The following is a 13,963-nucleotide window of genomic DNA, read 5'->3' as shown; positions in this document are numbered from 1 at the left end:
TTGTATGAAGCAGTGCAGTGAACAGGTGAAAGTAGTTTAATACCAAGGCATCCCAGCCTACAAGTATTTGCTTTTAATGGGTCATGCCTCCATACAGTTTCAGTTTTGTAAAATCAAATTGTTTATAAACGTATGTTTTGTATGGAAGTAAATGTTGATTGATTGATTGACTGATAGATTGATTGATTGATTGATTGATTAATTGGTTGAAAGCAAAATGGTGCAATTACAAAGCTCATGTTTACTTAATTATATAGTGTTGTCTTGGTTTAACTAGGGTTGCCCACCAGTTCTCAAAGAACTGTTCTCCATAGTGTCCCTATTTATTAGTAACATGTACCAATTGTAGTAAAAGTAAGTAATTAATTATTAACAATTTGAAATGAACACTTAATACACCATTTTCATAAACTGCAAAAACTGAGTTTTTAAATAATCACACACTGGGTATTGTCACAAATAGAAACCGGGAAAAAATGTAAAATTTGTTTTCTAAATCAACATTTTATTTTAAAATGGATTTATGAACTTCACACTCTGGCGAGTCGAACCATTCCATATAGTAATCACAAATTCTTAGTACTGCCCTGTGGGGGCTAAGTTATGCATTCACACAATCTCATTTCCGTTGTTTCACCACAGCAATGGGACCATGAGCACGCAATGTCCACAAAATTACTGTAAAATTAATAAGTGTGGCCTTGAGGTTGAAGCAAGTACAGTTGGGAACTCAAAGTTTTCAAATCTAAACCTATTTTTGGGTTGAACAAAGAATTGACTAGAGTGGGATTCGAACCAACGACCTCCGGATTAACGCTCCCGCTCAACCAACTGAGCTATCTAATCGGTCCGATCCAAGGCAATGTGTTCCTTTAACACCTTCTAACTAACATGACTAAAGACCACTCCATATATCCAAAGTGTGTATAATTATCATGTTTTCTCAAACGAAAATAAAATTTCACAGTTTCTCTTCAATTTTTAGTTGGAAGGTGTCTAGTTTCTGTCTGTAAGTTAAACAAAAAGTAAATTAGATGTGAAAAATTACAAACTTACTAAGTTTGTCTTATTTTACATCTTTGTTACTTTTTGTGCACAGTTGTTTACTTTTTTTTTTTTCTTTTTTTTTGGGGGGGGGTTATTTAATATGGAAAAAACAAACGTTTTGGTATTTAAATTTAAGTTTTTTGTTAACCTTACACTGTGAGTGAAGAGGGCTTTGCTACTAAAGCTTTAATTAATAAAAAATTATATGTATCATGAAACTGGGTCCCTGTGACTTCAAACTTTGAGGACGATTTTTGTTTCAGAATATTCAGTCCAAACCTTGTATTATGAACAAAAGTGGTAACAAGGATTAGAGCCGCGAAGACTTTTTTTGGTTTCAAAAGAACCAAATTTCAGTTTGACATTTCAGTCAATAAGTCTTAAAAACGTGGAGAGATACGGAGCTGACATTGACGAATTATACAAATATTGCACAGTAATGGCAAGCTTATTAAAGGCAGTGGACACTATTGGTAATTATCAAAGACTAGCCTTCACAGATGGTGTATCTCAACATACATGTATGCATAAAATAACAAACCTGTGAAAAGTTGAGCTCAATTGGTCATCAAAGTTGCGAGATAATAATGAAAGAAGAAAACACCCTTGTCACACGAAGTTGTGTGCGTTTAGATGGTTGATTTCAAACCTCAAGTTCTAAATTTTAGGTCTCAAAATCAAGTTTGTGGAAAATTACTTCTTTCTCCAAAACTATGGCACTTCAGAGGGAGCTGTTTCTCACAATGTTTTATACTACCAACCTCTCCCCATTACTTGTCACCAAGAAAGGTTTTATTTTATGCTAATAATTATTTTGAGTAATTACCAATAGTATCCACTGCCTTTAAGCCGCTCGGTTTGACCTCTAGACAATGTAAGTACATGTACCATAATACTTAAATGAGAAAATCTCTCGATGGAGCCTAATTGTGATTGAAATGGGTTATTATCAATGTTTATATTAATAAAACTGGGTCCCTGTGACGTCAAACATTGATGATTACACCAAAATAATCAGTCCAAGTCACAAATCATAAATTAAATAAAAAACATGTGTTAAAGATCAGAGTCGAGAACACTTTTGTTTTTCACAGAAATTTAATTTCTAGTTTGACATACAGTAGTTCTGAATGACAGTAAGGCCATGTTCAAATTGGTGGCTACAGTTACAATGTAAAGCTACAGCTTGAATTTCCGCGTTAACATGCGCTCAGGTACAGGATATCCTTAGCAATACCCTTAGTAGACAATAATTTGAATACAGCCTTAAAGGAACACGTTGAACAAGATGGGTCGAGTTGGTACTTTGAAAAGCGTTTGTGTTCATTTGTTATAAAATGCATTATGAATAGAAAGATATTTTAAAAGTGGAATATAATAACCCACACAAGTATCACTGAAAATTGCATGGTTTTCCTTTTACCTCGTCGATAAACACGGTCGGCCATTAATGGAAGCCATATTTTTGACTCCCCATAAATGGCCGTCTGTGTTAGTTTGCAAAGTAAAAGGAAAACCACTCAATTTCGAGGCAAATGTATGTGCATCATTGTATTCTATTTTTAAAAATGTTTCTAATATGCATTTTATAACAAACAGTTACAAATGCTTTTCAAAGACCAACTCGACCGATCCAAGGCAACGTGTTCCTTTATTTAAGTCTTGAAACATGGAGAGTAATGGAGCTGAAAATGATGAATTATACAAATATTGCACAGTAATGGAAAGCGATGAATAAAGCCGCCGGTTTGTCCTCTAAGCCATGTAATTACCATTATACGTTAATGAGAAAATCTCTCGGTAATGCCTAATTGTGATTGATATGGGTTATTTTCAATGTCGATATCGTAAAACTGGGCCCCTGTGACTTCAAACATTGATGATCTTTACACCAAAATGTTGCGCAGAGTAATGGAAAGCGCAGCTCATGAAGTAAACAATAGTCACCATTAAAGGCATAGAACTATTGGTAACTACTCAATATATTTGTTGGCATAAAACTTACTTGGTAAAAAGCAATGGAGAGATGTGGAAATTATTAAATATTGTGAGAAACGGCTCCCTTTGAAGTAACATAGTTTTTGAGAAAGAATTTGATTATGAGGTCCCGAAATCAAGCATCTGAAGCACACAACTTTGTGAGAGAAGGGTGTTTTTTCTTCCATTATTATCTTGCAACTGTGACGACCAATTGAGTTCAACTTTTCAAAGGTTTGTTTTTTTGTGCATATATGTTGAGATACACCAAGTGAGAAGACTGGTCTTTGACAATTACTAATAGTGTCCAGTGTCTTTAAGGCAAGTAAATGGAGAACCTTTTTCGGTAAAGCCTAATTGTGATTGATGTGGGTTATTATTACGTATGCCTAGTAATGTAGTAGCATACTGTGTTTCTTTCATCAGTATATACCATTGTTGACCAGTGATAGGCTGACAGTTTAATTAGAGCATCATCTACACGATATTCAGCTACTTGTCATCAAAGCCTGTTGAGCACCTAGACATTAGGGTGCGGCTGCCGAGGATGGACGGTTTGTGTACGCATCGGGTGCCAACGTATTTACAATAATAGAAATACGTATAAATAAAAACATGATGCTGGATGACTACTCGCATCTGACGGCCTCCTTGAACTGCTCCAAGGTGGGCAGCTCGATGATGTCTTGAGGAAGCTCATCCCAGTCTTAAATTGTACAATGAAAAAAGCTGTATTTGTAGGTGTCTGATAGTGTTCTTAGTCTTGTAAATCTCAATCTATAAGAACGTTCTGTGGTACCAAGTACACAATGGCAGATAATAACTCACTAGATCATGTAGATGAGTGTCTAGCTGATGCTAAAAACATCTCTTTGTTGAATATATCGTTGTGGCTCTATTCACCCAAGGACATCATCTTTATTACCATCGTCGTACCAATCATCTTGTGTCTTGGAGTGATCAACAACTCGGCTTTTCTGTTTGTCATGTTTCGTGTTCCCACGATGAGATCTGCAACCAATATCTGCTTAGCACATTTGGCCGTGGCAGATCTTCTGTATCTGACTGTTACGAGCATCGTGTTTATTATTTTGACTTATACAGCATCCCCATCTGTGGAAAACAATGTCATCCTGAGCAGTTCTGCTAAGTGTTTCACCTTTGGGGCGTTGAGGTTAACGGGATACTTTGTATCCATTGCTCTGCTTACAACGGTGTCATTTGAGAGATATCTTGCTGTATGCCATCCAGTGAAACATCGGAAAATCCGTGGACGGCGCCGAACCAACACAATGGTGGCTATCTGCTGGGTGGTGGGGTTGATGTTTGCTTGCTCACTGACATTAGGTACTTCGGCTGTAATAAAAACACGTTGTTTCATCTGGCCTGAAGTTTACCAGAACTTTCCAACATTGTTCAGATACTGTGGACCTGTAGTTGACGATGCAGAAATTTTTGCACCACCCCTGTCACTTGTATCCTGGTTCACTGCAATGATTGCTAATGTGTTTATGTATATACGGATTATTTATGCATTAAACAAACGCAGGAGTGCTACCTTTATGAAAGGAAACGACCATCAAGCAAAGCAAAGTCGAAACAAAGTCGTACAACTTCTGATCGTCAATGGTGTAGTATTCTTCACCTGCCAGACACCTTCCATTGTGAACCATTTGGTGTATTATTATCACATGATCATACCAACATACGGTTCTAATGAAACATACTCACTACTGGCCATCAACAAAACATGGTTTGCCGAAATTCCTCTGTTGATAAACACCATAGTCAATCCACTAATATACGGTGCAATTCATGCTCAATACCGATCTGCATTCATTCAAGCATTTCGATGCAATGCCAGATCCAGTCAGCGTCAATTGGACAACACCATTCCTGCAGTCAGTCTTCAAGCGATGACGAGAGCACGAAACTTTACCGAAACTAATGACACCATGCTTGTGAAATCCAACATAACTTGGCTTTAAAGCCGTTTACAATCTGTAATTGATAACGTTGTTTCTTTTTAGGTAGATTTGTGCATTTCTGTTTATTTTTCCTAAACAGTTAAAAAGAACACGTTGCCTTGGATCGGACGAGTTGGTCTATACAAAGCGTTTGTAATCGTTTGTTATAAAATGCATATGGTTGGAAAGATGTTTTAAAAGTAGAATACAATGATCCACACAAATTTGTTTTGAAATTGCGTGGTTTTCCTTTTACTTAGCGAACTAACACGGTCGGCCATTTATGGGAGTCAAAAATTTGACTCCCATAAATGGCTGACCCTGATAGTCGACGAGGTAAAAGGAAAACCGTGCAATTTCGAGGCGTGTTTGGGTGGATCATTATATTCTACTTTTACAACATCTTTCTACCCATATGCATTTTATTAAAAACGGTTATAAACGCTTTTCAAAGAACAACTCGACCGATCCAAGGCAGCGTGTTCCTTTAACTGATTCTTACACACTTGAATCCATAATTGAGATACTACATGTACGTAAAGTAGCTGGTGCCGAGCTCTACAAAATACACATGTGTTTTTCAAGCTGACTGGCGAAACTATTTTTTTGTTCGTAGAAATGACCTGACCCGATCGTAGTAAAGTGTACAGTGTAGATTGCGGTGATATTGTACAGACTATTAGAGTTTGACTACATATGGGCGATTCCATGAAAAGGTGGAATTTTCTTAGAAAAATGAAATTGCTCCCAGAATTGAATTTTTTTCTTTATATCATTCCAAACATGTCCAAGTGTCAGGGGAATTTTTTTGTTTCTGTTCGGATATTGTTAACTGTGAAAAAATTACTTTTCCAATAGTGCACTTTGGTGGTAAAAAAAGTAATGTTTTTTATGGTTTTATCAATTTGACCTATTTTTATAGTCAGTATCAATTTTCTTTAAAAAAGTATAATTGAGAGCAAGTATGGGCAGTATTCTTTCAGAAAAAATATGTTAAATTTCAATACAACTCAATGTACACTTGTGTCAACACTTGGTTTGAGGTACTCTCAGAGAGCGTAACACGTGTTACCTAATCACACCCTTTTAAATATAATTACTAAACAACCTAGTTTCAAATGCTGCAACTTTTAATTTTCCTCCTAGTAATAAGGGCTCATGTAAACACAGTAAAAACTTATATGAATTCTTAACCACCGCTTCACAATGAGCCTCCAAAAACTGTAACGCGTGTTACCAGCGTGTTACCAAGACCAATACACTGTATGCAATGGTCAGATGGGCACAGCACACAGTTTAAAAACTAAAATATTCCTGCCACGTTCCATGGCCTGGTAGGCAAGCATAATGTGAATGAGGTGGAATTACTTTTCAACATCCCATGGCAAAGGACATGTCCATGGAATGGGGGGGTCAAATTAACGATTCTAAGCGTGGGGAGTTGTTTTTTGTGGTTAATGATTGGAATTATTTCCGTGGTGAAGTAATGCAAGTAAGTGAAGAAAATGACTTCAGTGTTTAAAGGGATGCCCCCTCCTTGAAGGAATTGGAAGTTGGCAAGTTCTAAAGCTGACAAAACATTTTATTTTAGGAATCATATTATTAGAAAACTGGAGAACCCGTGATAGTAAACAATCACATGCACTACAAATTTTGGGATATGTAGAGCAACTAAAAAACTAAATGAATAAAAAGGTCTATAGCTACTGTTTTGCTCTTCAAATATGATGTGCAACTGACATTGGTTGATAAATTTGAGAAATTGTAACTCAACAATTGAAATAACATCAATAATGTAGCAAGACAAATTGTAACGCGTGTTACCATAACGCGTGTTACCCTAAATTTTGTGATATGTAGAGCAAAACGTTAAGAAAAAGTTCTATCTAATGTTTTGCTTTTTAAATATGATGTGCAACTGATACTGGTTGATATTTTTTGAGAATTTGTAACTCAACAATTGAAATAACATATATAAACATGTAGCTTGGAAAAATTGTAACGCATGTTACCGACTATTTTTCAATTTACTAAAAAAGTTACACTTGGATTATTGTAATTGTTTTGGTATGATAAACCTTAGCATAGTACTTGATGACAGTAGAAACAATTTTGTAGTAGACTGGTTAGTTTTAGGACAAAGTTGAAATGTAGTTTGGTATTTTTATGGTCTTTCCATTCAGCATAACGCGTGTTACCGATTTTCGCAGAGCTCTCTCAGCTAAACCAGTTGATCTTTCACTTTTGTGTGAACATGGGGATCTAGCCTAGATATTCAGGTTTTAAAATACAAAAGATGAACCCTTATAAAAGCTAATGTATTAGTTGTTGAGGGATATGTAAGTGTGAACAAAATTCAAAATTAATGGCAATGATTTCTTATTTCCTAAGTCACACAAATAATAATAATAATAATAATAATAATAATAACGAAGTCTTATATAGCGCACGTATCTACCAAACAAGGTACTCAAGGCGCTGAGTATGTACAAACTTTCAGAAAGATAAGTTATTGCAGTGATGAATTTTGAGACCCAGTTAGTTACACCTTATAATAGTTTACAAGGTGCTACGGCGCATACAGCAGCCACAGCCAGGAACACCGGGGCGAACCCCTTCTCTTATCGATAAGTGCACTGCTGGGTTCAGTTACATGCGTTACACAACACATGGGACCAACGGCTTTATGTCCCATCCGAAGAATGAAGCAATGGTTAAGTGTCTTGCTTAAGGACACAAGTGTCACGGCTTGGGATTCGAACCCACACTACTGCCAATCAGAAACACCATGAGTTTGAATTTGGTGATTTTAACCGCTCGGCCACGACACTTCCACAAATGTATGCATTAGTGTGGATTGATTATGTAGGTCACACAACATTTATGTGAATACAAACTATCTGACCATAGAGCCCCCGGATTTGTGCAGTCGGACTTTCCTAATTCAGCACATTGAACCATCCTCTCAATGCTGAATGTTTATGCCGTTGTTAGAATAGCTTATGAGGTCATTTGTCATGAGGTATTTTTTAAAGTGAATTTCTAGTGGTTGCCTATTCAAAAACTTAAATCTATTTGTGATAAGTTTTCTTATGTCATAATAATGTCTTCTTCATAGAAATAGTTCATCATATTTTTTAGTGTGGAGAATGAAGTTAAATATTATTAGTAAATAAACGATGTAGTACAGTTGAAACTTTCATTACAAATACAATGTAGTACTATGTTTTCTCAATAAAAATGAGAGTTTGCTCTGTTTTCAAGTGAATGGGTTTGAGGTGTTGTTAGGGGTTTTGGGAGGTGAGAACTTTATAGAAAGTTGACTGACATGATGATATGACAAGAAAACTACGTTTAATTGTTTACTTCAATACACAGGACGGCACCCATACAAGTGACGTGGTAGATACATTGCATCCGTCCTCCATTATTATACTCATCGATATTTGTTTTCTAGTGTATGCTTAAATTGTTATTGCGACATGAACAATAAATATTCATGATAGATAGATAGATAAAATAGTTTATTAAAAAACTGTCCTCACAGCAAAAAGTCTAAACAACAACAATTCATTGAACTGGACTGAACTGAACTGAACGCTTCTGTTAGGGCTCTCGTACTTTCCAGATTGGGCTACACCGCTACTGTAACTCGTTGTACACATGTATGTGGACTCGAACAATCGCTCTCAACGGCAGAAGTGTTTTTTAGTTTTTCAAAAAACCTTTAGGTAGGGGCCTGACTTTTTAATCGATAATTACGAAAAGTTCAGAAGTGTACACATATCAAAATTACATTAAAATGGTGAACAAGTTCATTATAAACAAGTAAAAATACAATTTCTGTTGAAAACATTCCGCTCAGGTAGCTGTTTAAGCAAGTTACAAAAGATACAAAACGTATCATCTTCTCCTACCCAAACCGCGTCCCCTCTTCACCACCGATTAAACAGCTGCACTGGCTCCCAGTAGAAAAATGGACAAAACAAAATCAGGCAGGTCCAGGCCCTAGGATGTGGAATTCCATTCCACACTCGATTACCATGTTGAAAAAGTCACTCTAAAAACTTTCAACTTCAGACTAACTCAGAACATTGGTGGTTTGTTGGTTTGTGCATGCATTCTTTAACCCTTGCAACACTCGGAACACACTTTCGCACAATGCTTCTTCTGAAAAAGGAGACATTTTTAATTATGAGTCTTTTGTTTATTCTGAATGTCCCTTATGTTAGCCAGGAATCTATATGGAATAACTTTTTGTTCACGCAGTTTAGATACTATGCAAAGATCCATCTAAAATAGGGACGTTAAAGGCAGTGGACACTATTGGGAATTACCCAAAATAATTTTTAGCATAAAACCTTTCTTGGTGACGAGTAATGGGGAGAGGTTGATGGTATAAAACATTGTGAGAAACGACTCCCTCTGAATTAAGTGCCATAGTTTTCAAGAAAGAAGTATTATTCCACGAATTTGATTTCGAGACCTCAAGTTTAGAATTTGAGGTCTCGAAATCAACCATCTAAACGCACACAACTTCGTGTGACAAGGGTTATTTTTCTTTCATTATTATCTCGCAACTTCGATGACCGATTGAGGTCAAATTTTCACAGGTTTGTTATTTCATGCATATGTTGAGACCAACTGTGAAGGCTAGTCTTTGACAATGACCAATAGTGTACACTGCCTTTAATTAACCAAACCAACAATGTTTTGGATTGTTTCATTTGATAAGTTTGCACTGTTTGTTGACACATGATATCGATGCATGTATTCTGCAAACAGTTCGCTTCATGCAATTTAATGAAAGTATACACAGCAGTTGAAGCTGCAGCTCTGTGACAATATATATGTTCCACGATTCAAAAAGTAATAAACATTGACATGATTGAGGAAAATTCCATAAAGCAATTAACTCCAAGACTACAATGAAAAAGAACACAAAGTCAAACTTAAAGGTAAAGACCAGTATTCTCACTTGGTGTATCCCAAATTCATAATAATAATAAAATGTCTTATTTAGCACACAAATCTACCATTAAAGGCAGTGGACACTATTGGTAATTACTCAAAATAATTATCATCATAAAACCTTTCTTGATTACGAGTAACGAGAAGAGGTTGACAGTATAAAACAGTGTGAGAAACAGCTCCCTCTGAAGTGACGTAGGTTTCGAGAAGTAATTTGCCACGAATTTGATTTTGAGACCTCGGTTTAGAATTTTAGGTCTCGAAATCAAGCATCTGAAACCACACAATTTCGTGTGACAAGGGTGTTTTTTTTTTCTGTCATTATAATATCTCGCAACTTCGACGACCGATTGAGCTCAAATTTTCACAGGTTTGTTATTTTATGCATATGTTGAGATACACCAACTGTGAAGACTGGTCTTTGACAATTACCAATAGTGTCCACTGGCTTTAAGGTACAAATGTACCAAGGCGCATACATTTTAGTAGACAATAGGTTATTGATCAAGTTATGAACTCTGAGACCCAATTATATAGCACCTTGGGTTGGCAATTGTGCTACGGTGCATACACAGCTGCCACAGCCAGGAACACAACAAATACCACAACGAATCTGTGAAAATTTGGACTCAATGGGTCATCGAGGTTGCAAGAGAATAATGAAAGAAAAAATACCCTTGTATAAATTTGTGTGATCTCAGATGCCTATACAAAAAAAGGCTTCAGGCCTGACATATTTTAATATTTGAGTAAGAAATAACCTCTTTCTCAAAAACTAAGTTACATGTACTTCAGAGGGAGCCGTTTCGCACTATAATTATTCAACTATCAACAGCTCTCCGTTGCTCGGTACCAAGTACATAAGTTGTTGTGCAACATGCAAACAATTAATTTGAGTAATTACGTGGATAAATATTTTATACACTTTGAAAGTTGGATTGTTAAAATTTACACCATGGGTGCATGTAAACACACCGTAGACAGAGAGTTAAAATTAACATAAGGTGTTTAAAAAAAAACAGGGTAATTGTTTTTTAAGACCATTATGTTGTAAAGTTTGAATTTGTTTTGATTTGGTAACTCTCAGTGCACAGTTTTTGCAGTTTATGTTGTTATACAGTATTGAACCAACTTTATAAACTCATTTTGAAAAAGCAAAGTGTTATAGACACTGGACACTATTGGTAATTGTCAAAGACCAGTCTTCTCACTTGCTGTATCTCAACATACATGTATGCATAAAATAACAAACCTGTGAACATTTGAACTCAATCGGTCATGGAAGTTGCAAGATAATAATGAAAGAAAAAACACTCTTGTCACACGAAGTTGTGTGCTTTCAGGTGCTTGATTTTGAGACCTCGAGTTCTATATCTGAGGTCTCGAATCGAATTTTTTGAAATTTACTTCTTTCTCGGTAACTACGTCACTTCAGAGGGGAGCTGCTTCTCAAAATGTTTTACACTATCAAAGCTCCCCATAACTCGTTCCCAGGTAAGGTTTTAGGCTAATAATTATTTTGAGTACTTACCAATAGTGTCCACGCCTTTAAAGAGGTATTAGAGGACAGTTTTGTCTTCTTCCTTGATGATATTTGTTTGATACTTTCCAAAATTACACACCCTTCAACACTGATCTTCAAATATGAAAAACTTCATGTTGATCATGATGTAATTTGCTTTACCTATAGGTTGAGTTTGCAAATTTCAGTTGTTCTTATTCACAGTCTGCTTTCCACATTCTTATTGTCTTGGATTGTGTTGGTGAATCGCACATCAGTCTCAGTTGCAGTTAAAACGTGGAGATGATTGGTTGCAGAAACTTCCTTATTTCTGGATCTTCTTTTGCTGCGAAACGCGATTATTAAAGCTGAGCGATACTGAGAACTCATGACACCATAGATCAAAGGGTTGACAATGGTGTTGACATACTGAGGAATTAAAGAAACCCATAACTTTGCAAGCCCAAGTCTTGCGTGTATAGGATCTGGAATCTGTGCTAAGAGACTAACCCATGAGGTCAGACTTATCACGCGGTATGGTGTCTGGCAGATGAAGAATACTACTCCATTGACAATCAGCATCTTGGCTACTTGGTTTCTAGTATGAACTGCTTCGTTGTATCTTTGTGTCTTACCTAAGGTACTCTTGCGCTTGTGTAATGTCTGTATGATTTTGACAAACATGTAAATGTTGGCAATCAGTGCAATTAGCCAAGGAATATTTAACAATGGTTTAGTAAAGTAGATAACCCATGGCTGTACGGCACCACAAGATGCCACAGTGGATGGGAATCCATGGTACTTTTCATCATCGGGCCATTGAAGACATTTAGTTTTATGTTTAGCTGCGCCAGGCACTGTTATTCCTGAAAAAATTAACCCCACCAGCCAGCAGATCGCCACTGTTTTGTTCGTTCGACGCCGTCCACGTATTTTCAGATGTTTGATGGGATGGCACATGGCAAGGTATCTCTCAAATGATACCATGGTAACAAAAGCAATTGATGCAAAATAACCAGTATTTATTACTGTCTGAAGGCAGATGCATTCTGCTGAGCTTCTTAGAAAAGTGCCTTCAATAACTGGCGCTGTTTTGTACTTTCCAAGCTTAGATCCAGCACCCAAGATCAGGTAGAGAAGATCAGCGACTGCCAAATGTGCCAAGTAAATAATAGTTTCAGACCTCATTTTTGGAGAGCGTAAAATTACAAATAGAAAAATAGAGTTGTTGATGAGACCAAGAGCCATGATGATTGGTATGATGACGGTAATAATGATGGTGTCTGCCGGAGTAAAAAGCCACCGAGAAACTTTGTCCTCAGTGATGTTTGTAAAAGCACTGCAGTCATCACTTGAAGTCATATTTAAACCCATGCTGTTATATCCTCTAAAAGTTTAACGATGAAATCCTACACGTCACTGGTGGTCACTTATACTTACAAGGGAGTCTTTTTTCCAAGTTGCAGATTGCGGATTTGGCTTGAAGACAATTAACATCAGATTTCCAACTTGCTGATAGACTGTTTTTGCTTCTATTGTTATAGTAAAGTTTCAAAAGCCATACCTTTGTGCTGTTGTATTTCTGTCCTTGGGATAGGCCCAATTGGAGAAGACTTTTTAAGCACGCCCACATGGATTATAACAACAACCCAATTATTTTGCCACTGTGGTTCTCTTTGAAGAATTCATCAAATCATTAAAAAACTCTGTGGCGTCACAATTTGGTTGTCATACGTTCAAGGATCTTCTGCACATCTGCTATTAAGGTGAAGAATGTCTATTGAATATAGGGAGGCATTTGTTTGCGCCGACTATCACAATCAAGTAATGATATTAAGAAACTGAGACTGAACGTGTCCAACTGTGTGTGCCTTCCTGTTCGAGAGTAATGACGAAACGAGTCTTGTACATAGTAGTTGTCTGCTTTCAAAGTACATTCTCGCCTCATGTGCTTTATCTAAATAAAGACTTTATTGACTCACTAAGTACAGCAATGAGGTAGCCTACTTCTTTGTTGCTTTATCTCTGTCAAATGTTGATGCATTGCTTAATAATGATCTTGTTTAGATTGTATTCTGTCAATAAGTAAGTGACTTGTAAATGTCAAACAAACAAAGATTTTGAGATTTAAAAACATTTTTTTTTTAAATACCTAAGGCACTCGACCTTTGGTAATTGCTCAAATACTTGTCTTTTCACTTGGTGTATCTCATATGCATAACACAACAAATCCGTGAAACTTTGAGCTCAATTGGTCGTCAAGTTTCGAGAGAATAAACACCCTTGTCGCGCAAGTTGTGTGCTTTCAGATGCTTGAATTTGACACCTCAAATTCAATTCAAATATTTTAGTGAGAAATTACTTCTTTCTCAAAAACTACGTTACTTCAGAGGGAGCCGTTTCTCACAAAGTTTTATACTATCAACAGCTCTCCATTGCCCGTTACCAAGTAAATTTGTTATGCTAACAATTATTTTGAGTAATTACCAATAATGTCGAG

At 36.4% G+C, this 13,963-nt stretch overlaps 3 protein-coding genes across 6 annotated transcripts in view; 2 read left to right on the top strand and 1 right to left on the bottom strand.

The window, feature by feature from the left end:
* LOC139938575 (GATOR1 complex protein DEPDC5-like) overlaps positions 1–13,963 on the top strand; it is a 92,758-nt gene that overhangs the window by 37,475 nt on the left and 41,320 nt on the right. The window lies entirely within an intron of this gene.
* On the top strand, positions 3,834–5,012 carry LOC139939201 (nociceptin receptor-like). The gene has a single exon (XM_071934991.1). The coding sequence runs from the start codon at positions 3,834–3,836 to the stop codon at positions 5,010–5,012; it is 1,179 nt and encodes a 392-aa protein (XP_071791092.1).
* Positions 11,683–12,837, bottom strand: LOC139938088 (neuromedin-U receptor 2-like). Its single transcript, XM_071933469.1, has one exon. It carries the CDS (start codon positions 12,835–12,837, stop codon positions 11,683–11,685), a length of 1,155 nt encoding a protein of 384 aa, XP_071789570.1.

The sequence above is a fragment of the Asterias amurensis genome, chromosome 6 (assembly GCF_032118995.1).
Source record: "Asterias amurensis chromosome 6, ASM3211899v1".
NCBI lineage: Eukaryota > Metazoa > Echinodermata > Asteroidea > Forcipulatida > Asteriidae > Asterias > Asterias amurensis.
The sequence above is the reverse complement of the archived record's forward strand: the minus strand, read 5'-3'. Positions and strand labels throughout refer to the sequence as shown.

Excerpts from the sequence above, each read along its gene's own strand:
- LOC139939201 (XM_071934991.1), top strand. The coding sequence starts at position 3,834 with ATGGCAGATAATAACTCACTAGATCATGTAGATGAGTGTCTAGCTGAT.
- LOC139938088 (XM_071933469.1), bottom strand. The coding sequence starts at position 12,837 with ATGGGTTTAAATATGACTTCAAGTGATGACTGCAGTGCTTTTACAAAC.